Here is a 24,761-nt window from a genome sequence, read left to right on the forward strand (position 1 = left end):
TGAATTCTCAGACACAAGTCTGGTCACCAAAATAAGACCCAATACAAAAATGGGCGTCGTCATAAAGCTCTGTTTCCTGTCTGGTTCTAGTCTTTCATCTCGCATCAAGATGAGACCGATAACAGCCTTATTCAGAACGCTGCCAATACAATAGTAAATGCAATTACCAAGCGGCAAAACAGCACAGTTATGCTGGCAGTAACAGAAGTCAAAATAGAAACCATAGTAGTTGGGAGTTCTTCATCAGGTAAGTGTAAAAGTTTTTTTGTTTGTTTTTAAAGAGCCTTCCTTGTTCCTGCCTTACATGAAAGGAGCAGTGACAGTATAAGGTTTCAGGCCCCATTCCTGAGTGGCCGTAGTACATAGCGTTACGCAGTTATTCTTGCTCACGGTATGCAGGGCTGTCTCTGGTATTTACATGAACCATCCAAGAGTGATGCTGACTGTACTACAGTCTCTTGAAGAGCAAACGTTATGCCTGGATCTTTGGTTAGAATCTATTGTCACATTGGTGAATAGAGATCTTAGCCTGTATGGGGACAGTTTGTGCTTGTAAAGGTTAGTTTTTTGTGTGCGCGCGCCTGCGCATGCACCCCCAATTCAGGCACTTAATGGGGAAGCATGTTCCATTGACCACTTTGCAAATCTGTTCAGGAAGAAAACTCAGGGCCTGAGTGCACTTTTGCAGATAAAAAAGAGCCCGGGGGCTCAAAATCATACCCAGGTAAGGTATGCTTTTTCCCCTTGGGGTATTGTTCCCTATCCCATGAGATTAAGAAAACAATGATCCTGGGTTCCATTTCCTTGCTCTGGAGTGATGCAGCCCTTCATGACAACCACTTCTTTTTAAAAAGTGAGAAATGTTTACTTTTATCTTGAATTGCGAGTATATTTCCATCCCAAACCAAATTCCCCATGTGTCTGTGTAAGTTGTTTCAAAGGACAGGTTGAAGGTTAAAGTTACCTCAGCTGAACTGCATCTGTGTTTTGATCCCCATTGGAAGTGGCTCTCCTAATGCCTTTCTGAAGCCATACCCTGCATACGTCACTGTATCTTTCTCCTTAACTGGCAGTTGCTCATGAGGCTACGTGTTTTGGTTTTGTCTTCTTTCCTAGACTATCTGGTTCCAATCCTCTGTGCGGTTTTTAGTATTGTGTGGCTCACCTGTATAATAATCTGTGTGTGGTGGACACGGAAGAGAAGAAAAGAGCGAGAGAGAAATCCCCCATCCAGAGAAGAGGCTGCCAATAACCAGTGGGCACCTCTAAATCCCATATGGAATCCTATAGACAGACCTTATAGTCACAAAGACATTCACTACGAACACAAAAATTTTATATCTCAAAAAAGAACTTACGACGGGGTAGAAGAGTACACGGAGTATGAGGAGGAGGAAGAAGAGGAGGAGAGGGAGGTCAAGGAAAGGGACAAATTCCTCCCTCACAAACTCTCTAAGCCTTTGTCAACAAAGGTAGTTGACTCATCTGAGAATAGCCCTGTTAAAAAATCTCTTCAGACAACCAAAATGGACAACAGATCTGTAAAAAATGTGAACACAGCAAACCTTGAAGGCGGAAGAGACTAAATCTGTATCCGGACCATAAGCCACGCCGGTCTGTGTTGAATGGGGTCGGGGTGGGGAGACGGACAATCTCCACTTTGCATCAAGAACTTTAAATGTCTGGGAGTCAAATGTTCATAGTTACTTTATTTTCAGTAAAAAAAATTAAAATAATAAAATAAAAAAACCTGTTTCTTTTAGCCTTGTATAAATTATTTGATGACTGTCAGATAGAGTAATCTTTGATCGTTGCTATTTTTGTAAATTTTACTTCGAATACGCTTGCTGTATGGCAGAAGGCAGAAGTTTATATTTTCTATAATTTCATAAAGTTTATCGTACAATCTTCTACACTGTTTACAGCATCCGTTTTTTTAGGCCTGTTACAACAGTGGCTTTAAAACCTCCGGGTTGAGGAAGTTGATGAAAAGAAGTCACGCGGACAGTCTTTGAATCCCACTTCCTGCCCTTACAAGTTCTTTCCTCCCTGAAAATTTGCCTTTTTTTAATTTAAAAAAAAAAACCCAGTCTGTGGTTGGGGGGGAAAAGTGGCCTTTTTAAGTTTAAGTCCATTCGTTTTATTTTCCTTTAGGACTGCAGTATTGAAGCACGCGTCAAGTGCCTTGAAAATTAAAATAAAAATTTTTCTATAGCAACTGTCAAAGACTGCCATGGCTATCTAAGTTTACCACAAGAGGATGCTTGGAATCCTCAGACTGACACAGTTTATTTTCAGATTGTGAGAGTGCGTTTTTGTAAATATGTATATATTTAAATGAATCACTTCTGTATATTTGAGTTAATAACTTAAAATATTTTTGGTCTTTTTTTTAAAAAAAAAAGTCATTCCTTTTTAATTTATGTCGCAGAAAGGGAAGTTTTATGGCAGTTTCTATAAAATAAAACTTATTTTGGTATTATGTCCATATTAGAAAGTGATGTTCATACAATCAAATGTCGGGAATCCGTTGGTCTCTCTTTTGTTCTTTTCACTGTATTGCCACATTTCACATGTAAATAGATCCAGGCTGTTTCCTCTCATCTCAAGAATGCAGAGAGTAAGTATACTGTACAGTATAAAGATAACAAGACAATATTTTTTTTTCTTTTGTGATTGTTTATTACACATGGTATTGCTTTTTTTTTTTTGCATTTTTTAAAAAAATACAGGCCTAATGAAGGGAACAATATTTTTCATGCTTCTTGTTTCTAATATGCTTATTCACCTCTTCTTTTTTCTTTTTTAAGATGGGAAAACTCTGGCTGGAACTAGACGTTATAGCAGGCACATGGCTACCACCAAAAAAAGCATCCGTGTCATCTCCTCCCTTTTTCATAGCTTGTGCATGATTCGCATCACTCATAACTTACGATGTCACTGCGCTGAGAGGTTCCCTGTCTCTACACCACTTAATTGGCTGCTACTTGTGGCGGTGGGGAAACTGTCAGCGTGATGTCCTGTCTTGCCTATTGCATCACTTGATGACATGGGGGAGAAGGAGACTGAAGACTGCTTTTCTTGGCAGCAGCCCCACGTCTGCCACAACTTCCTGTTCCATCTTACAAGATGGAATACCTCACGAGAAACGGTAATTCATAAAGGCTTCTGCATTCTTCGTGAGTTTTTAAAGACTTTATGGCTGTTAAAGAGATGAGCTGTATCTTTATTTTAATTATTGGGAAAACTTAATCCTACATTAGCTGTCCTATCATTGAAAAGAAAATTGACGTCTTGTCTGTTCCACTCACGCATGCTCACACGCTCTCTCTTTCTCAACATTTTGGCCGCTCAACAATGTAACCCTGAATGTTTTTTTTTTAATTAGTTATTTTATACATGAATGCAGGAATTGCTTTGCAGGAACTTCTGTGCAGTACATTTTGTTTGACATGTTCTTTGATAGCTTTCGGAAGAAAACTATTTATTAAAGCATTTTATAACAACGTTGGCGGTTGACATTCTTTTTTAAAAAATCCTTTGTGCTTAAACACTCAAACCTGGATTCTTTTTTGTTTAAAAGGTTGTATTTCCTAAGCCGGTACTCGATACTGTTGTTTTCCCATTTCCAGTGCAGCTTCTTGCATTGTTTTTGTTTCCATTTTTATATTGCTGTCTTCCAAAATACAATAAAACTGCTTTCCCCCATTTCAATCTGCTTGATTTCCCAATCCCTTTTTTTTTTACTCATCTGGTACTCCATCCCTTTTGTTAATTTATCAAATCAGTTTGGAAGGACAACAATCTTTTTTTGAGGCTTAAACTACACATACCAAGAAATAGATCAAGATTGGGTAGCCATGTTAGTCTGTCTGTAGCAGTAGAAAAGAACAAGAGTCCAGTACCACCTGGAAGACTAACAAAATTTGTGGTGGGGTATGAGCTTTCATGAATCACAGCTCACTTCTTCAGATACCAGATATCTGAAAAAGTGAGCTGTGACTCACAAAAGCTTTTAAAGAGAGTTTCCTTTCTCTGTTGTACCCGATATATAAACAAAAAAAACAAACTTTTCCTGACCTTGTTTGCTATCCAAAATAACAATCTGATGAGAAAAAGAAGTGGCTGATCTGGTGGTTATTTTGTAATGAGGGAACCTCATTGGATATCCTCAGATTCATTAAAAAAAAAATTCTGAAGACTAAACCTTTCCATTCAAAACAGCTTCTGGCGCAAAATTCTGCCCTCTTTTTTGCAGGGTAAATCAACACGTACTTTATTTTGGCAATAGAAAAGAGCAAGAGTCCAGTAGCACCCATAAGACTAACAAAATTTGTGGTAGGGTACGAGCTTCCGTGAGCCTTAGCTCACTTCTTCAGATACAGTATCTGAAGAAGTGAGCTGAGGCTCACGAAAGCTCGTACCCTACCACAAATTTTGTCCGTCTTATGGGTGCTACTGGACTCTTGCTCTTTTCTAATAATACCAGGAAGTCTACGGTAAATCTCTGGGTTGGTTTTCTGTAGTAGGAGTGATACAGCTTGGCAAAGCTTTCACATTGTGATCATGGGAGCACGGATATGGGGAAGGGCCTTTTACTACAAATGAAGGGAGGAAGTTCTTTCACCTCAAAATGCTGCTCCAGGGACTCCCATAGGGGAGTTCTTAAAATTCAGAAACCAGCTCAGTGTATGTTGATTGTAAAAACAGCCCCTTGGGGGGAAAGAGCTGATTACATTTGCAGCCCCCTCCCCTGCTAAACCTGTATTTTTCAAAATCATTACATGTACCTTAGCAGCATACAATTTCAAGCCTTTAGTTGGCAGTTACTTGAATCTTAAATCAAGCCCTCAAATGCAAAGATGCAGGCCACCCTTCAGTCCAAAGGTTATATTTTCACTGTGGTACAGATTTTTGTTTTTACCACTCTTGTGGTGCGCCAGTACCAACCAGCAGAACCTGTACTTCATTTGGCCTTTTGCCGTTTTCTCTGTTTGTTTGTGTTCTTTTACCGACTAGATTAATTAACCCTCGGGAGATCAAATGGTACTTGAGTGAGATGCTGGTAGCAAAATTAATCGGAGGTGGCGTACCTGCTTTTTATATGAGAGTGATTAGGGTGTTTCAACGGGAACGATTCCATTCTTCCATGGTCTCTCTTAACCACCCACCCTCCACCAACATGTAGTAAGGGATGGTTCCATTTTTTCCCCTTCATTTTCAACTGTGACTCCTACCCTTCCAGTTGCCTAATTTCTCCCAGCCTCTACGTGTGCCTTTCAGCTATAATGTCAAGCAGTCATGGTACGATGAAATGCTATTCTGTCCCATTTGGGTTTCCTACCCTACTTGCAAAGCAGGCTTCTTGCCTGTGAGGAATTGTTGCAGTAGGAAGGGCAAACGTGTATTTAAGGGCTGGGGAAACCCAGTGTGAAATTCCTCTGCTTCGACACTCCGTGGGTCATTGCTACAGTCATAACCCTAGTAACCTAATCCTATAAATGCTGTTCACTCACTGATAGAGTCCATCTACCACCAAATCTGTTCATTAGTAGCTGCCTGGTGAACTCTGTGAAATATTTTCATCAGTTCTTTATTGTATAGTGGTCAAACGATTCAGTTGCTAGACGAATAGCCTTAATCTGCAACCATTTAAGTGACATAAGTAGGTTTTACACTCGAGTGTAAATCTGATTAATATACTTGTAAATGCGCCAATCTGCCATGTCAATGAAACAATTTATTACTTGAAAACTTTCCTGCTCCTTAGAGGTCTACCAACCATAGTGGGCCAACACTCCACCTAGTACACTGAAATACCCAATCATTTTAAAGCAAAGTTGTGGTTGTAACTTAACATTTAAAATAATCAGTATTTCATTCCAGAGTAGATTCTTGAGCCCGCATGTTCTTCCACCACCACCTAAAACCCAAGTTGAAGACCTCTTGCTTTAGCAAATCTTCAAGATATTGCCAGTGTAATCTGTGTTGTCCATATCGGGTGCTGTAACTTTGCTTTTGGCTTGCAAACCAGGATTTCGAACCACTTGCTCAATCATGGTTTATTCTCTCAGATGAGAAACATCCCTGCAGTTTGTTAGAATACCCCAGAGTCAGTCCCATGCACGGGGGTGGTGGTGCATAAAGCAAGGGTCCCCAAAATGGTGTCCACCAAGTGTTTTTAGAAAGTGGGTAGTGCTCCTGCCAAGCAGGGATTTTGATTGGCCATTGGAGATCTGATTAATTGTACAAATTAAAATAATGTTTTGATGGCAGCTACCACCAGCCGTGCTGGTTTTCTTCTTTCCCAGGGTACTTTTAAAAATTTCTCCTCTTGTCCCCTACGTTTAGGCAGAGCCACACGCAGAGGACATGACAGCCATTTTGTGGTTGGCTTTACTTTCCATGGCAGCCATTTTGTGGTTACGCCCACAACCTTGTGTCAGAATTGCACATAGTCAAAAAAGTCAGGGATCTTGGTATAACGCCTGAGAATAAACCACAGATTTCGAGGGATGTGACTGAACAAAATGGGATGGAGAGAGCCAGGAAATGCCATCGCGAACTTGTCAAAGGAAGGGCAGGATTAAAATGTATTGATAACTTGAGCAAGGCCGGACCTTGAACCTGTTTCCTCACAACAGCAAGGACCATGTTGATGTAACAGAGGTTTACTAAAGACGAAGGGGCATTTGATTAGAAACTGAAAGGTAACCAGAGTCTAAATTTAGGCCTCAAGGCTCAAGGACGCCGGTGCTGTGGTACATCTGCTTAATTTCCACAGCACTCTTGGGAGGCGTCTCCTCATGCCCTGGTGTGCTTTGAAGGTGTTCAGGCCTCTTCAGTAGTTTCAGATCCTTCTGCAAGGGGATAGGGTTAGCCAGAGTGACACAGTGCTTAAGTACCTTCCCTTGCTCTCATTTTTAAAGGATATTTCTAAACTTGAAAGAACTGCCGGGGTTTATCTGTACCCAGCGTTGTTTCAGGCTGTCAGAAGAGCTCCTCTTTGCAACGTTAGCTTGATAGCCCTGATAGCCCATTCTCTTCCCTTGTGAAGTGTCTGAGCTGGGAAAGTGTTTGGTAATGGTGGTGTGGCCTAACCCTTCTCCTATCAACTGGCTGTCCCTGAAACGCTTCCAGACTACGCTCCCTAAATACATATTCCAGGCCTCTGTTTGGCTTGCAAACAGGTCTGGATCCCTACAACTGAAGGGGGAAAAACGCAGTAAAAAGTAGCTTTTAGTAAATGGCCAGTCCCAAAGATACTTTGCAACTGCCAGGCTCTAAAATATTTTTTGTATTTACTTACTGTATTTATACTGTGTCCTCCCTAATGGGGACCTAGAGCAGCTTGCCTCATTCTCCTCTCTTCCATTTTATCCTCACAACAGCCCTGTGATGTAAGTTAGGCTGAGAGCGTGTGACTGGCCCAAGTTCACCCAGCGAGTTTCCATGGCAGAGCAGTGACTTGAACCTGGGTCTCTCAGATCATAGTCTAACACTCTTAACCACTACACCACGCTGGCATGGGCCTCCAGCACAACATGTAGTTTGGTGCACAAAGCGGTCTCATAACACTTAAAAGGGGAGGGAGTTCAGATGTGGGTTACGATGAATTTGTAATCGAAGGGAGTTTCATGACTGAAGGGCAGCCCCCAAGAATCCATGTCCTTTGGGTTCATGAATGGTAAATTCAAGGTGATCTATGCTGAAGATTGTGGTCTCTTGGGAGTGTAGCAAACTAGAAATGCTCTAACACATTCCTGTAATAATAATAATAACAACAACAACATCAATTTATATACTGCCTTTCAGGACAACTTAACGCCCATTCAGCAGTTTACAATGTTATAATCCCCACAACAATCACCCTGTGAGGTGGGTGGAGCTGAGAGAGCTCCGAGAAGCTGTGACTGACTTAAGGTCACCCAGTTGGCTTCAAGTGGAGAAGTGGGGAATCAAACCTGGTTCTCCAGATTAGAGTCCCACCCACGACTCTTTACTACACCAAACTGGCTCTCTTTGCATCTGCAAAGCTGTAGAAAGACGTTTGAGGCAGATGGTGGACTGGCAAGTAGGGGTGTGCAGGGCCAGCCTGATTCGGTATTCCTGATTCGGGTTTACCCAAGTAGATTGGCCATTCGGCTCATGGGTGATCAGTGCACCTATTGAACAAGTTTACTGTGAAATTCAAGGTATTCCTCTTGCTAACCAGCCAGAAAAAAGTCTTGTGCCTTTCAGTGGTTTGATAAACAAAAATTAACAGGTGAAGCTTCCCGTTGTACTGAGCTTAATGTAGCATCATTTGCTTATTGCCTAATCCAAATTTCTACTACAAGGGACCCCTACAAAGGCTGTTTCTGCTTGCTTATAAGCTGCTATAAATTTTTAAAGCCACAGCTAAGCCCTGAAAATGAAGGAAGTCAATGAAAATACACTGATGTCGTATCATGAATGAGCTGCAACGTTCTGGCTCATTTGTTTCCCTTCCATTTGTGCTAGTCGTGCCCTGACTAGCCAAAAAGTTCCTGCTTTCCTCTTTGGGTAAATGCTTAAAATTTATGTAGTGGCTGATTATGACAACACAACTGAAGACAAGTAGGGGGAGGCAGCAGCAGCAGTCCTGTTATCGTAAAGTTTTCCAAGCAGCAGTTACTTTATGCTGGGTTCAAGGTCTGATTAGTGACTGAAGAAAATGATCTTTCAAAACAATAAATCGAACCATGGTGCAATCTGACTTGTTTTGTGGCTGGACCCTCTTGTGGGTTGTTAAAATCTAATAAGCAGCCCCACATAGACTGAGGAAGATTTGTGAGCGGGGGTGGTGTTAAAATCCTGACTTCCCAGAACCTCTGTCATGATTTAAAGAGCATTTCTGAAGCTGAAGTTAGTTGGGGGGAACGTTTCTGCAGAGCTAACTGCATTTACATAGCAGCTAGTTAAGTTGTAAATGTAAGCAGCCCTAATGGGCCAGGCTAGCCTGCCCATGACAGACCCTTGAAGCTAAGCAGAGTTGGTCATGGTTAGTCTTTGCATGGGGCTCCACCAAGGAAGACCACGGTTTCTAAGAGTGGAACTACAAGTGACAAAAGGCACAGATTGGACACTTGTCAGCTTCCCTCAAGTTTTGATGGGGAATGTAGGCGTCCTGGTCTTGCAGCTTGACTCTCTGACTGCTGTCCAATGGACTTTTCAACTGTCATTTCTCCAACATTCCGCCAAGCTGCCTACATTTCCCGCCAAAACTTGAGGGAAGCAGACAAGTGTCCAATCTGTGCCTTTTGTCACTTGTGGTTCCGCTCTAAGGTAATGCAAAGCACCTCTGCTCATCTCTTTGAAAATCTGCTGAGGCGTTGCCATGAGTCAGTTGTAGCTCTGTGAGCAAAAGCACAGCCATTTTTCTTTCTAGCTTTGTATTTTAAGCTAGAAATAAAAATGGCTCTGCTTTTGCTCACAATTCCCCCTCGCAGAAGCTGAACTGAAGCATTGCACCAATTTAGTGGCAGTTATTATTATATCATTTAAATGATGGTAGAAGAGGTTAAGAGAGACAAGAGTTCATTTTTCTTGATTTCTAAGATCTCCTATTCTCTTGATCACACTTCCCCCCAAAAAGTGACAACTCCATTTTCCCTCATCCCTGCTCTTCAAAGCAACTGTATTGCATTGTTAAAACGGTTATTTTTTTAATGTGAGAGATTCTAATCATGAAACTCACACATGTAGATAGTTTCAGGTGAGTAGTCGTGTTGGTCTGCAGTAGATAAGGAAGGCTCGAGTCCAGCAGCACCTTAAAGATCCAGAAGATTTTCCAAGTTACAAGCTTTTGAGTCAAGCTCCCTTCGTCAGATACAAGTAGAAATAGAGATCTCTTGAGTTTTATATATTGCAAAGCAGAGCGCTTGACTCTCAAAAGCTTATACCTTGGGAAATCTTGTTGGTCTTTAAGGTGCTACTGGACTCAAACCTTGCTTCATAACACACGTAGGTTGTTTTAGAGTATCAGAGCATGCCCGAGGCAATGCTGAGTTCAAATCCCTGTTCCCCCACTGGACAGCCTGGGGCTGGATACTACCTTTCCACCTAGCCTACTTAACAAGGATGTTGTGATGACACAATCGGAGACCTCAGACTGTATCTTAGAAGAAGGATGGGGTAGATATATGATACAGCACTGGAGAACTTCAGTAACGGAACTTCTGAGGATCTTGAAGAAAGGAAGCCCATCACTTTGAAATAATTGTGAATTTAATGAGAAAGGGCATCATGGAAAAACTAAAGCCCATTTTATCAGATACAGCTACACAGCGGCAGATTATTCATGCAAAGTTATCAATTTTTTTTAAAGACCGGACTTCTGAGCCCTTAAAAGAACTGTGTAGCAAGTAGGAATTGTCCATTTGTGGCCAGTCTCATGTAGAGGCTAGGTCTGAAGCCCCATCCTGCCATGGAAGCTCACTGGGTAACCTTGGGAGGGCAAATATGTTTACCGGACCCAATGGCGTCAACTACACTATCTCTGGCTCTTACAGCTGCTCATCCTCCAACATCATATATGCCCGCATGTGCCAACAATGTCCATCTGCTCTGCACATTGGACAAACCAGCCAACCTCTGCACAAAAGAATAAATGGACACAAATCTGACATTAAAAATGGCAATATCCAGAAACCAGTGGGAGAACAATCTACCAGGACATTCCATCAAGGATTTAAAGGTCACCATAGTTCAACAGAAACCTTTCAAAAACAAAATCCAACGGGAAGCTGCTGAATTGGAATTCATATGTAAATTTGACTCAGTCAGGCTGGGATTGAATAGAGACTATGAATGGTTATCTCACTATCAGAAGTAACTGATTTCATTATCAGAAGCAAACTGATCTCATTATCAGAAGCAAACTGATTTGCATCTACTCTCCCCTCCCCTCACCACCTATGTATACCTGGCTAGTTTCTTCTTACCCTCCATGCATCTGATGAAGAAAACTGGTTCTCAAAAGCTTATGCTACAGTAAAGTTGGTTAGTCTTTAAGGTGCTACTGGACTCTTTTCTATCTTGGGAGGCCACGCACTCTCAGCCTAATTTCCCCCACATGGCTGCTGTTGTGAGGATAAAGTGAACAATGTTGCAAGCTCTTCTGGGTTCCAACTGGAGAGAAAAGCAGGGTATAAATATGTAAATAAATAGTCAACCCTCTTAGAGAACGACTGCGGTAGATTGCTGGAGGTCAAGTATACTTTGCAGGTAGGTACTTTTATCTAAGTGGGAGGTGAGTTGAGAACATAGGCTATTTTGGTATTGTCACAGGAGGGAATGATGAAAGAAAAGAGGCTGCTTCAAAATGTGGAGTTTTCCCCTGCTTGAAAGCCTCTGGATTAAAAGAGAATGTCCACATGATGTCATGCTGATAGCCAGGGCTTTTTTTTCTGGGAAAAGAGGTAGTGGAACTCAGTGGGTTGCCCTTGGAGAAAATAGTAATATGGCTGGTGGCCCCACCCCCTGATCTCCAGACAGAGGGGAGTTTAGATTGCCCTCCGCGCCGCTCGGCGGCATAGAGGGCAATCTAAACTCCCCTCTGTCTGGAGATCAGGGGGTGGGGCCACCAGCCATGTGACCATTTTCAAGAGGTTCCGGAACTCCATTCCACTGTGTTCCAGCTGAAAAAAATCCCTGCTTATAGCATACCTAGGTCTTTCCCCTTTAGCCAAGAGAAAGAAACAACCGTTTTTTCTCCACTCTCTTTGAATGGATTGTCTGTCTGGACACTCCATTGTCGCTACAACAAAGGGGTGGAGCTAAGCTGAGTTTTCAAAATGGCTTGTGGTGGCTTACCCTTTAGAATGTTTTCCCCTTTCTCTGTTGAGCCATGCTGTTGCATTACAGCACAGTTTGATACAGAAAAGGAAAGTGAGGGGAAAGGGGGCTTCAGGGCTATGGGGGGGGGAGTGTGATCGCCACTATGCCTGTTCTTTAGGGAAGTAGCAAGGATTGGGTTCAAGGCAGCAAGTTTGCCAGCCGAGCACTGACAAGCCGCAGGAGGTTTAGGGGTGGGAATATGCTAATAGGAACGGCAGCAACGCCACAATGTCACTTCCAACACAAACTTTAAAATGGTGTCACTGTGTTGGTGCAACACTCTAGGATTCCCCCCAAACTTTATGGTTGCGACAGAGTTTTGGTGAACCCTAGAGCATTCTGCTGATGAGATTACATCACTTCCAGGTTTGTACCAAAAGTGATGCTGCAGTGTCGCTGTGACACAGTCCCTCCCCCACACACCTTCTCTACAGAGCAGCAGTGGTTACCATAATGGCACCAGCAAGCATAGCAGGTGTGGGGTGGTGTTGATGCCAAGGCCGCCCATTTTCACGCCAGTTGCTGCTGTCATGGTGGTGAGCACTGCTGACTGGGCACAGCCTAAGGATGTACAAGGGCCACTTTGGTATTGTACAAAAGGAAGTAGTTTTATTATTTATGCCCATATACGGACTCCCAAATATTTATTTAAATAGCTTGCGCCTGGACTATTTTAATGACTTTTTAAAGATTATTATTGCTTTTATGGTTTTGCGATTAATTCACTGTATTTTATGAATGTTGTTAGCCGCCCTGAGCCCATTTGTGGGGAGGGCAGGGTATAAATCACATCAAATCAATCAATAAAATTTACGACATTCATATCTCGCCTACTGCTCAATCAGGGCCATGAAGGCAACGAACAACACAGAGTAATATCTCATTAAAACCAATTTAAAACCAAAGTTTAAAAAGAATACCTATATAAAATAGAAGACAACAAATTAAAACATAAAGCAGGAAGGCGTGATCATTTAGGGGTGGCAATATTAATGGTGGTGGTGGGAAGTGCCGGCAAGTCACAGCCAACTTATGGTGACCCTATAGGGTGTTCAGTGAGGGAAGGTGGCATGGTATAGCTCAGAGCGGGACCACAAGTGACGCCTGACACAGGTTGGACACTAGTCAGCTTCCCTCAAGTTTTGATGGGAAATGTAGGCATCCTGGTCTTGCAGCTTGACTCTCCGACTGCTGTCCAATGGACTTTTCAACTGTCACTTGTCCAACATTCCGCCAAGCTGCCTACATTTCCCGCCAAAACTTGAGGGAAGCTGGCAAGTGTCCAACCTGTGTCAGGCATCACTTGTGGTCCCGCTCTCAGTCTTGTCAAATCTCAGAAGCTAAACAGGGTTGGTGCTTGGACGGAAGACCATGAAGGAAGAGTCTGCCTCTGTGTATGGCCTATGGGCTGTTAAGCTGGTAAACTGGACCCTGGACTTCTTTGATGGTCTCCCATTCAAATACTAATTAGGGCCAGCCTTGCTTAGCATCCAAGATCTGATTAGATCGAGCTAAATGTTAATGAGAGCCTGTACTTTTGGCAATGAGCTTCTTGTAAGGAAGTTATCTCCCATGGAAGAAATCTTACAGTCAGGTTTTGGATGTACAAAAGTATATTTCAATTGATGTCAAGCAGAGCGGCGATCTGCAACAGCTTTTTAAATAGACAGGCATTACTACTGAACATTAGACAATTCTTTCATTTTTGCTTAATAGACCAATGGTAAAAACATTGCCTAAGAAAGCATAACCTTTATTCTTTTTCAGTGGATTAAGGCGGGGGGTGGGGGGTAGGGGGATCAGCTAAATAAAAATAGCGGCCCAGACTTTGGGGGGACACAGTAACAATTCAGCCGAAGGCTCTAGGGGAAATGTGGTTCCAGCTCTGAAGAATGTTAGGCCAAGTTAACAATGGGCACAGTTTACGCTGAGCTGTATGATCTCCTGCCAAGATCAGCCGGTAGAAAGGAACTGGAAAGCAACCCTGAAGTGTGTGGTGGTAAAGATACTCCACAGCATATCCTGCTCCTGCTGAAGTCTGCCATATTCAAGTTATTGTAAGTTAAACACTTTCTTCAAATAAGAGAAAGAGAGGGATACCCACCATTTGTGTGTGAGAGAGAGAGAGACAGAGAGAGAGATTTTGTTTCCTATTTTTAGTCCAAAATACAACCTGGACTTTGAATCTTGCATGCAAATACAGCATTTTACGAGAACAGATTTCTGCAAAATAATAAGACCCACCAAAGACTGACTCCATGGGTGATGTTTAGCATTGCTTTCTGGAGTGTTCCAGGTCTCTGGAGTGGCTATCCTTAGAGACTTAGATGGTCCAATATCAGGAAGATTCAAAGGCCATCTTCTGGCTTGCATACCTGTCCACTAGTTACAATGTTAGAGAGAAACCTTTCTGTATATGCCCCTCCCCTCTGGGGTAAGACATGGCTGATAGGGGCAGAGCCTTCTCTGTAGTGGTGCCTTGATTCTGGGTTTCTATCTCTATATAGATAATTTATTTAGATACTTACTTCATTTATAGCCACCATTCCTGCAGAAACACAAGGCAGATGATAATACATTAAAAACCAGCCATACAATAAAAACCACGAACACAATTTTTTAAAAAAACACATCCAATAAAAACTATTGAGAAGTTTCCACAGAAATTAAAACGTTACAAAACTAATAAAAATATAAATAATCTAAAAATGCTCTTATAGACAGTTGTGGTTTGAGCATTCTCTCAAATGATACAAGATGTGGGAGTTTTCTTGATCTTATTAGGCAGGCCTTTCCACCAGGTAGGGACTGTTGTCGAGAATGCTTGGGTGTTATGATTCTAACCATGTACAAGATGGTACCTTCGAAAGGCCATGCTCAGATGAACAAAGACATCACTAGGGGTGTGCATGCCGAAAATATTCGGATTTCCTGCTTCGGGTTTACTCGTGGCAGCAGCTGAAGGAAGTGCCTGGATGGCGGGGACTCGCAGGCATATGCCTGATTCCCTGACGCCCCATTCAGCTGCCGCGCAGTGGCAGCCCATTCAGCCGCTGCGCAGTGGCAGGGAAATGGGCATTTAAACTCTTTGACCCGAAGCTTTCCGAAGCATTATGAATGCTTCGGGAAGCTTTGCTTCAGGACTTCTGAATCGGGGCCAGCAATCCCGGAGCTTTCTGAATCAGGTCCAATTTGGGCATTTTACCCAAATCGGATTCCCGAAGCGCACACCCCTAGGCATCACAGCAAAATGTATTGAAAGTAGAGGTGGGCATGGGCTGAAAAACGGACCAAAATTTTGCACAGTCCTGGCTGGTTCAGTGTTTGCGAACCTGTGAGTTGTGGGAGGCCTGTTTCCCACAGACTCACAGACTTCCTGCATGTCTGTAGGGCCGTGGTTCGTTAAAGTCGCCCAGTACCACTGGCAAGCAGTGCCAGGAGTGCTTTAACATTTAAATCCCACCCTTACTCCAGCTGACTGGCAGCCTGCAAGCAGCAGGGAAAGGGAACTTTAAATGCCAGCTGGCCTGCGGAGAGGAGGATCCCCTCTCCATGGGCCAGCTGGTGCCCGGAAAGGGTAGTCTTGCAGATATGTGGTTCCCAGGCCATAAAGGACTCAACAAGTAATAAGCATATTGAATTGATCCCGAAACTAACTGTTAACCAATGAGCAACTGCAGGATGCTTCCGAACATATCTGAGTTGTGACTTTCATCAAAGTTTAATAGTGTCAGTTTTTAAAATGAAGTGCTCACTAAAACTAAACCATCTCTTGATATTAAAAAACAGAGATTATATATAAAATATTTGAAAAGAAGCACCAAATCAACAAAATGCCCAGACATGATTTTTGCCTGGCTTCTGCAACGTAAGAGACTGACAGTACATTTTCCTCCCCTGGTCTGCCTCACGGGTTTTTGTTCAGATGTGCCCTTTGAATTCTGTGCTCAGAACCAAGTTCCCAGTTCAGATGACGACCACCGCTCACAGGGAGAGGAGGAAATCCTTCTTTACACGAGTGATTCAAATGTGCACTTGGCTGCCAAAGGAGGCGGTGATGGCCACATGCATAGACAGCTTTAAAAGCAGATTCGTGGAGGAAAGGTCGATTAGTGGCTGCTAGCCATGGTGAATAAAAGTCCATCAGTGGCTGCTATCTAACCCCCATGAGTTAATTGGTTTAGCCCGGTAGGACGAAGTCAGGATCTAGAGCCAAGCAGCTGAGCAAGAGGCTGGTTGCTGGAGACCTTGATAACAATTAATGAGCTCTTAAAGGTAAAGGTAGTCCCCTGTGCAAGCACCGAGTCATTACTGACCCATGGGGGATGTTGCATCACAACGTTTTCTTGGCAGACTTTTTTACAGGGTGGTTTGCCATTGCCTTCCCCAGTCATCTACACTTTACCCCCAGGAAACTGGGTACTCATTTTACTGACCTCAGAAGGATGGCAGGCTGAGTCAACCTTGAGCCGGCTATATGAATCCAGCTTCCGCCAGGATCGAACTCAGGTCGTGAGCAGAGCTTGGGCTGCAGTACTGCAGCTTCTTATCTCCATGAATAAGGTAATCAGAAACACGTTGTATGTGAACAATAGTGATTAAAAGTGGTGTATGTGTATTGTGTTTGATTTGTGTTGTTACCGGTATTGTATTGTTCTTGCAGGGCTGTCATTTCTCAAGAAGAGGACGGAAGCCTGGATTCTTGCTTCATAATTGGAAGGATTGTGGCAAAGGACTCACTTGATTGGATCCATAAAGTTGAACTTGCTTACCAAGACAACCAGGTACTTGACTGAACTTAAAAGACATTGTTGCCTGCAAGTTTCTAGGGTGGTTTTTTTTTTTGCACCTGTGAGTTTTGTTAGAAAAAAAAATAATCATACTGTTCTGATTTGTTGAAAGGAAAGAGATTTTCTTAACCTATATTTGTGTTGAAAGTTCGCTTCCTAGTTAGCCCCATAGAACTCATACAAAAGAAGTTACACCCGCAATGAACCTCTGAATGCCAGCGCCAGCATCAGGGGAAGGCCTCCGCCTCTATGCCCTGTTGTTGGCCCTCCAGAGTAACTGATTGGCCAATGGGTAAGGCAGGACGCTGGACTAGATGGACCGCTCGTCTGATCCACCAGGACTCTTCTTATGGGGCTCAAGCTTCCTCCTGTGATGTTTCTGAATCTGAAGTTGCAGGGAGCTTCTATTTGCCCTGTGAGGAAATGTGCACATACCAATGGCTATTCTCTACCCATCTGTACAGGATTCTTTCCTCCATTTTACTTGTCCATTTGCAAGATCTCAAATGAGTTTGTGGTCCCAAAACACTAAGTAACAACAACAACAACAATAATAATACTGTTCTTGTGGACCATGCACAAAGCAACCCCAACGCCATTCTGAGCATCCACTTTCTCTGCTGCACAGATAAGAGAATCACTGGACTGGGATGAAGGCGTTTCAAATATAGACCTCTTCATATACGTGAATCTCCCTGCGCTGGGGGAGCATTACTTTCAGTAACTGGGAAGATTTCAAATGCCAGGAGAAACTTAATTAAAATAATCAGCCAGTGGCTATTGAAATGATTTTGCTCTACACCAAACACTTGGAAAGCACCCGCTCATTGCTTCTGGCTACCTCCCAAAGAAAAGCACCTAATTGTCTCGAGCAGAAGAAGGTGGGAAGAATCCAAGGAACAGTTCCAGAAGCCCAGGATATATTTTTTTTCTGCACAAGATTATCATCAGCAAAAGGAAATCGAGAATAAATAGCAGATTTTTTCTTTTTGCCTTTCAAAACGAAAGGAGCATTCCTCTCTTTCAACTCAAAACCAGGCTGTGTATCCAAGTACCATTCACGACAGTTAAGGTTTTGATAATAAAACAGATAAAAATCTCGACATGAGGGCACAGCAGTGGGCAGCAGCTCAAGGGAATTCAGCAGACGTTAGACGTGCGGGTGAGCATTCCAGAGAAGAACAGCGCTAACCCTGCCTGCTACCTGAGTTAGGCCAGACCAGACATGCCTGTCTTGACAAGGAATGCTCAACAACGGTGGCCTGGCTGCTATTAGAATGAATGAACTACAGCAAACAGCAGGTCTAATTCCATCAGAACCAGACAAGACAGACAATTAGACCCCATTTACGGGTTACCTGAAGCAGTTTGGCCACCCCTGAATGCCTCCTGGTGAATTCTCCAGTCTTCCGCCCCACGCAGCTATAATAGATATCATTTTAAAACATCCTACGGATGGCTCCGACCTCTTCCAACTTGGTTTGAAGCAACTGGGAACCACTGGGGTCATATCTAGCCTATAGAGAGAGTAAAGCTGAGAGTGATAGAACCCAAGGTTATCATTAAACTACAAATTCATATCACTTTGAGACGAATTTTTCTATTCCTAGCTGTAGTTTTGTGCAGTACTGACAGGGCCAAGTTACAACAGACTAAGTCCTTGCAGCCCCCACAAGTACTTCGTAGTGCATGGGTTCCAGGGGTTCTGAGCCACCAAGATGTGTGGGGTACATATACCAATCACAACAGATGTTGAGAAAGGCCTTCAGCATCTTTGTCCCTGTGCCGTATTTATGAAATGAAACAAGAACTGCTCTTTGCTCCCTTTGGCAAATTATGCATAGCTGCCGTTACACTAAAGGCCATCAACCGAGGGACGCTTCCTTGGGAGTAAGTCCCATTGAGTCAAACAGGACTAATTTCTGAGTGTTAAAAGACCGTAAATTGCTGGCTCTGGAGGGATATAAAAAACTGTTTGGATGGCATGCCTATTTGTGGTACGATAAAGTTAAAGCGGACTCTATGTTTTTGCATCACTATATTAGAAGAAGCCTTTTCACAATCTGGAAGAAATATAAGGATTATATGGAAGATGGCATCCCCTCATGGGTGGTACCATATGAAGTAATAGATCCGAGAGTTGTCTATAACAAACAACAGTGTTTAACTTACAAAGAGATAATGTTGACAGAACATAAAATGTTAAAAATAAAAATGGAAGAAGAGCTATCTTCTCATTATGGATGGTTCCAATATAGGCAACTTAGAGATCTTTATAACTCAGACTGTTTAAAGGGAGGAATAAGAATGAAAAACTCGGAACTAGAAGAAGTGATTTTACAAGGAGGTAGCCTGCGGGACTTTGTATTGTGTGAACTGGCTGTGAGAAGGAACAACTGTTAAATCAGTTTGTCTGCAACGTACATACGCCCTAAGCATTGGCTCACAATCGCAGCAATCCCCAACTTGGTGCCTGTGGCTGCCGTGGCACCCGCCAATGTGTTTCTTGGTGTCCACTTGCTCTTTCTTCAAAGCTTTGCATCAAAACAAAGAGCCCATCCTATCTTTCCTCCACCTCATCGGCGCTTCGAAGATGTTTCAGAAGAGCACAGGAGATACCACTTTTGGGTCGTCAGAGAGCACGAGGCTTCCCATGTGCCCTCTTATCAGGTAGTGGCACCACAACAATATGGCTGCCTCAGAGGGAGTAAGACCAATCACAAAATGGCTGCCATAGGGGCTTATGGCAGCCCATCTCCCAACAATTTTCTCTGTTGCCCACTGCTACTCTGAATGGCAGTGGGAGAAAAATAAAGAAGAGAATATCATCAACCTCTGCTCCTGTATGTCACCTCCATGTACAACACAGAAGTGACAAGTAGCTGAAAGAATCACTAGATATAGAGTTTCCAGTGATTCCTAGAGCCAGCCGTTGTTACTACTAGGTTGTACCTGGCTGCAGTGACATTGGCAACGTTGGTGATATCACATGCCCTCCCCTTCCACCCAATCTTCCCACTGGAAGACTGCACTCTCAGAAACGGCTGCTTCATGTTGGGAAGATGCTTGGGGTCCGACCTTCTAATGTTTTATGGAACTCACAACATTTTGAGATTGGACACAACTCCATGGCAGCCATTTTCTGACTGGTCTTACCCCCCTCTGTGGCAGCCATTTTGTTGTGGTCCCACTACCTGCTCTTCAGTGCTTCAAATGTGCTCACAGGTTCAGCAAGGTTGGATGTCCCTGTGCTTTTCCCATTTCTTTGAGGCAATGGGAGGAAAAGCTGCAGCAGGTAGAATTTTCATCTCTTTGCAATTCTTCCCCACACAAATCCAAAACATGTTGGGATTGACCGCGACTGTAGTTTGTATTTTACCATTAGGTGGAGGTGTGTGGTCTTCATCATCTCTGAGCTCAGGCTGGTTCGTACACAAGCAAGCTGTCCTTCAGCAGCCACTTTGCGAAAGGGGATCCAATGCAAAGAAGAACAGGGTTCCTGCAACAGGGATTTCTGGCTGGTCCATCTTGCCAAACAGAGCTGAGAAAAGCTCTTCTGCACCAATGTTGAAGTTAAAAGGATCTTCCCCTCTTTCCCTGAGAAGATCTCATTCACTTCTCAGTCGGGCTTGACTATAAGACCTTCCCATTGCATTGGATAAGATCCGGCATTACCAAGAGCAACATGTTTGCGATCTCATCTATGATTGCTCCCACAGCAATCCCAGGAATGTCTACACATCTTCCATACACAAGGTTGGGCAAACAGCATGATTATCTATTTTCTGTCATGCATTTCTCATGGCCTAAAGGGATGGGTATTGTTAGAATTGTGTAGCCATGTAACCTGTCCTTTGAGCAGAAGCTTCTGTAACCTCACGGTTGGATTACTGCAACAACCTCTATGTGGGGCTGCCCTTGAAGGCAACTTGGAAATTACAACTGGTCTAGAATGTGGCAGCCCAACTATTGCCAAGGGCTAGCCACGAGACCTCCTGGCTAGCCACCAGGAACCAAAGTTTTGAAACAGCAACATTGGCTGCTTGCTTGTTTCCAAGTTCAAATCAAGGTGCTGGTTCTGCAGCCATTTGTTGGCTCTCCCACCACTTAGTGTGGCCCGTCTGGCACCAACCAAAGTCCAGACTTTTTCCATTGTGGCCCCTATTCTGTGGAATGGGGTCCCTGAGAAGGTTAAGGGGATGTCCATCCATGAAGATATTCAGGAGGTGCTGCAAGGCATGCTTGTTTGCCAGAGGTTTTGAGGGCAGGGATTTTGGGTGGGGGAGAGGGATAAATTTTATCTTTGTTTTAGTTCTGAAATTCTTTAGTAAGCTGCCTTGGACTATGTGGGAATATGGGGGATGGATGGATGGCAGATTTATGGGGAGGTGTGTAGAGATGACCACACTACTCCAAAATAACATATAAATATTATCTGCTTGTTTTTTTTCTGGCCCTGATGAAATTAACTGTACTTACCTGCTGGCACACACAAATGAACTATTATTTCATCAATGGAGGGTTTTTTAAGGTTTGGAGGAGAAGCAAAGAGATCCCCCGTCTTTGCAAAATTAGGGGAGGGGCCATGGCTCAGTGGCAGAGCTTCAGCTTTGCATGTAGAAGGTCTAAGGTTCAATCCGCAGCAGTTTGGTATAGTGGTTAAGAGCGGCAGGACTCTAATCTGGAGAGCCAGGTTTGGTACCGCACTCTTCAACTTGAAGCCGGCTGGGTGACCTTGGGTCAGTCACAGCTTCTTGGAGCTCTCTCAGCTCCACCCACCTCACAGAGTGATTGTTGTTGTGGGGATAATGATAACATACTTTGTAAACCGCTCTGAGTGGGTGTTAAGTTGTCCTGAAGGGCGGTATATAAATTGAATGTTGTTGTTGTTGTTATCTCCAGTTAAAAAATGATCTGGTAGGAGGCGATATGAAAGACCTCTGCCTGAGACCCTGGAGAGCTGCTGCCATGTTGGATAAACAATACTGACCTTATGGACCAATGGTAGTTTCATATGTTCATGTATTCTCAAAATGTTTATTCCTCAGAAAAATCTTCAACAAACCCTGTTCTTGGTATGTGTGTGAAGTTTTCTTAACCCATGCATTCTACAGCAAGCCTAGCAATGAATCGACGTGTTCAGCCAAAGAATGATGTGAAATGAATCGGCTTGTATGTTTCACGTTAAAGTCTTCCTGCCGAATGGATTCTGCACAGTCTATACGAGAAGGCAAGGGAATGGAATGTTTTGATGACAGCAACCTGGCGAGAGGCTGTCAGCAGCCACCCAAATCAAAGGCCGTTTTGAAAAGTTGTGGGCGTCGAGCTGTCCAAGTTGCCGAAAGACAAATTCCAAAATGGTAGCCTCGATGTGTGGGACAGTCTCAAGACGTTTCAAAGGGAATGCCCGGAAGTGAAGGGAGGAAAGAAGGAATGACTGAGACTCTTTGTTTCTAGCATAATTGTCAACAAATCCACAAGCAAGTTCTTGTTCTTTAGTGGGATAAAATGGAAAATAACAACATAAGGACAGTCCTACTGGATCTGACCAAAGGTCTGTCTAGAGCAACAGTCTGTTTCCAGGAAGAAGTATGAAGGTTAAAGATGCTGCAAACTTGGCAGTAAACAGGTTATGGAAGGCAAACAGACAGCCATCACTCATAAGTTAAGCCTTAGATATCCTTGACATGAGTGGACTTAGCCAATAGTGAATGGCAGCTGCCATGGGCCAGGGCGTATTATTCATAAGGCTGCCTCGGCTGAAGCCTAGGGGCCCTGCAGGAACTAGGGGCCTGTCAACTCTTTTTGCTGAGGCCAAGTGTTACCTGTGCCCCCTAGAGCTCCAATGGTTAAAGGTACTTACTATATATACTATATATAGTACCTACCATACCAGGGCCAGGCTGTCAGCTGTAGTAGGGTGAAAGACTGAAGTGCTGGAGGGGACCCGAAATACCTGAAAGCCTAGGGGCCCGGCCAGGGGTTAATACGGCCTGCATGGGCCCTGTTCCTGGAGGCCCCCAACCACCCATGGCCACTCACCACTGAAAGAAGAAAGAATAAAACAACCAGACTCCTCACACCAATTACATCTGCCCCATCTGGAACTCAGGTAGCCGGCTTCTGGCAGCAGCAGCGGCTCTAGGGTTGCCAGCTCCAGGTTGGGAAATTCCTGGAGGTTGGGGGTGGGTGGATCCTGGGAAGGGATGGGGACGGGAGGGACCTCAGTGAGGTATGATGTCATAGAGCCTGCCCTCTGAAGCTGCCTTTTTCTCCGGGGGAACTGATCTCTGCAGCCTGGAGACCAGCTGCAATTCTGGGAGATCTCCAGCCACCACCTGGAGGCTGGCAACCCTAAGTGGCTCCCACCCTCCCCTTGCTTGGGCCTGGCAAAGGGGGGAGGTGGGGTGGCCGTGATTCTGGGGCTCAATCTTGGACTTTTCTCCAGGTGCCCACAATCACAAAGACCACCCTTGGTCCCGGCCTCAGCATCATCCACTCTAATCAGCACCGTTCTCTTGATTGGTTTATTTTCCGTAAAGGAAGAAGACTCATGACAGCCCTTGTGCCCCGTGAGCAAAGGATGCATTTGAGGCTCCTAACAGCACACGTCCTCTGCAGTTGCCCGCCACAACTCTGCATGATTCACTGCTCTGGTTATATCTCCTTCCAGTCAGATTCCACTGGATGGAATGGAGGGAAGGGGGGAGACTGTGACATCCCTGCATCCAGTTTGTTTGGATAATCCGATTATTCCTGGCACAGAGGTGCAGTAGAATTACTTAAGCTTACGGGAGGCTGCCCTGCAGCCGCTCTGCATATCACAGTTGTGGAACGGCTAGGTGGCATGCCATGATATGCAGAAAAATAATGGTATGGGCTCCTCCTCTAAGTGTGGGTCATTTTTAAAAAATGGCATAAGAATAAAGCATAAGTTGTAGTTCAGGAGATGAAAGCATGAGTGATTCTGCACACGTTGGATAATGCACTTCCAATCCTCTTTAGAGATCATTTGGAACGGATTTTTTTGTGTGCAGAACAAAAAATCCACCTCAAACAATTGATAAAGTGCATTGAAAGTGCATTATCCAACGTTTGCAGAATCAGCCAATGTCTCAGATGGAGACAACAATGATTTGATGATTTGTGAATTTATGGACGAAGGAATTTGGACGTTAGAAAAAAAGAGAGCTTTTAAACATTACTTAGAGTAAGCATAAGTTTGAAAATGACACCAATATTTGTTGCAGAGAAAAACGAAACTCTTTTTAAAAGATTACACAGTTTTATGTTGTTTCTTTGTATTATTGGTATGTTTTGTTATTCTTGGTAGTTTTTGTTTGATTCATTTTTGTGTAATTGTAGTATCAGGTTTTGTCTTTTAGTATATAAAACTCTTAATAAGAAAAGAAAGACTTACAAAAGGGGAATGGAAGTGTGCCTCGAGGCAAATAGGCATTTGGAAACCCGTACTGGGGGTTGCAGTGGAAAGGGGGTGTGAAGTACACACATGCATACACACTGCTCCTCACATTTGCACTTCTCTGCTACAATCTCTCCTCAACTGGCTGCAGGCATCAGTGTTTCAGGAACACACATTTGCAATACTGTGTCCTTTGGTCTTCCATTATCACATATTTGAGAAATGCTGAGCTCCACAGACAAGTCCTGGCCTTACGCTCCCTGTCTCTGCTGCCTGTGACCTCTCTCCTGAGGTCACCAAATCGCTCGCTTCCTCTGTGATGCCGCGCACGTTTGCTGGTCTCTTGGGCCCTAGCGCTGCCATGCCTCCCATTGCCTGTGTTGAGGCGCTGCTATGCCACCGGCCTCCCGGGGCTTCTGACTTCCCTGCACAGCAAACGAAGACTTGTTTTGTTCCTCCTTTGCAACAGAGTCGATCAGGGAGAAATCCTAAAGTGACTTTTGGGGGGGAAAAGATCTTGCGTACTTTGTAGGTTATCGTCACCGTCAGTCTATGGAAGACAGGATACGGTGAAGCGGACTCCCAACCCTTGCAGCAAGAAATCCAGGCTCTTGAGTAAATGGGTTTTTATTGAGATATCTTGGCTTCGCCATACGTATGTCCATAAGATACACAGAAGCAATTAAAGG

General features: G+C 43.7%; 1 protein-coding gene across 4 annotated transcripts in view; it reads left to right on the forward strand.

Moving 5' to 3' along the window:
• The window catches only part of JAG2 (jagged canonical Notch ligand 2), a 106,980-nt gene extending 103,473 nt beyond the window's left edge, over positions 1-3,507 (forward strand). For all 4 annotated transcript variants that reach the window (XM_054971157.1, XM_054971158.1, XM_054971159.1 and 1 more), the window contains 2 exons: positions 91-247; positions 1,117-3,507. In XM_054971157.1, coding sequence (XP_054827132.1) covers positions 91-247; positions 1,117-1,586 — 627 coding nt within the window. In that variant the 3' untranslated portion in view covers positions 1,587-3,507. The remainder of the gene's footprint in view (positions 1-90; positions 248-1,116) is intronic.
• Positions 3,508-24,761: the final 21,254 nt, after the last annotated feature.

Source organism: Eublepharis macularius, chromosome 2 (genome assembly GCF_028583425.1).
Source record: "Eublepharis macularius isolate TG4126 chromosome 2, MPM_Emac_v1.0, whole genome shotgun sequence".
Lineage (NCBI taxonomy): Eukaryota > Metazoa > Chordata > Lepidosauria > Squamata > Eublepharidae > Eublepharis > Eublepharis macularius.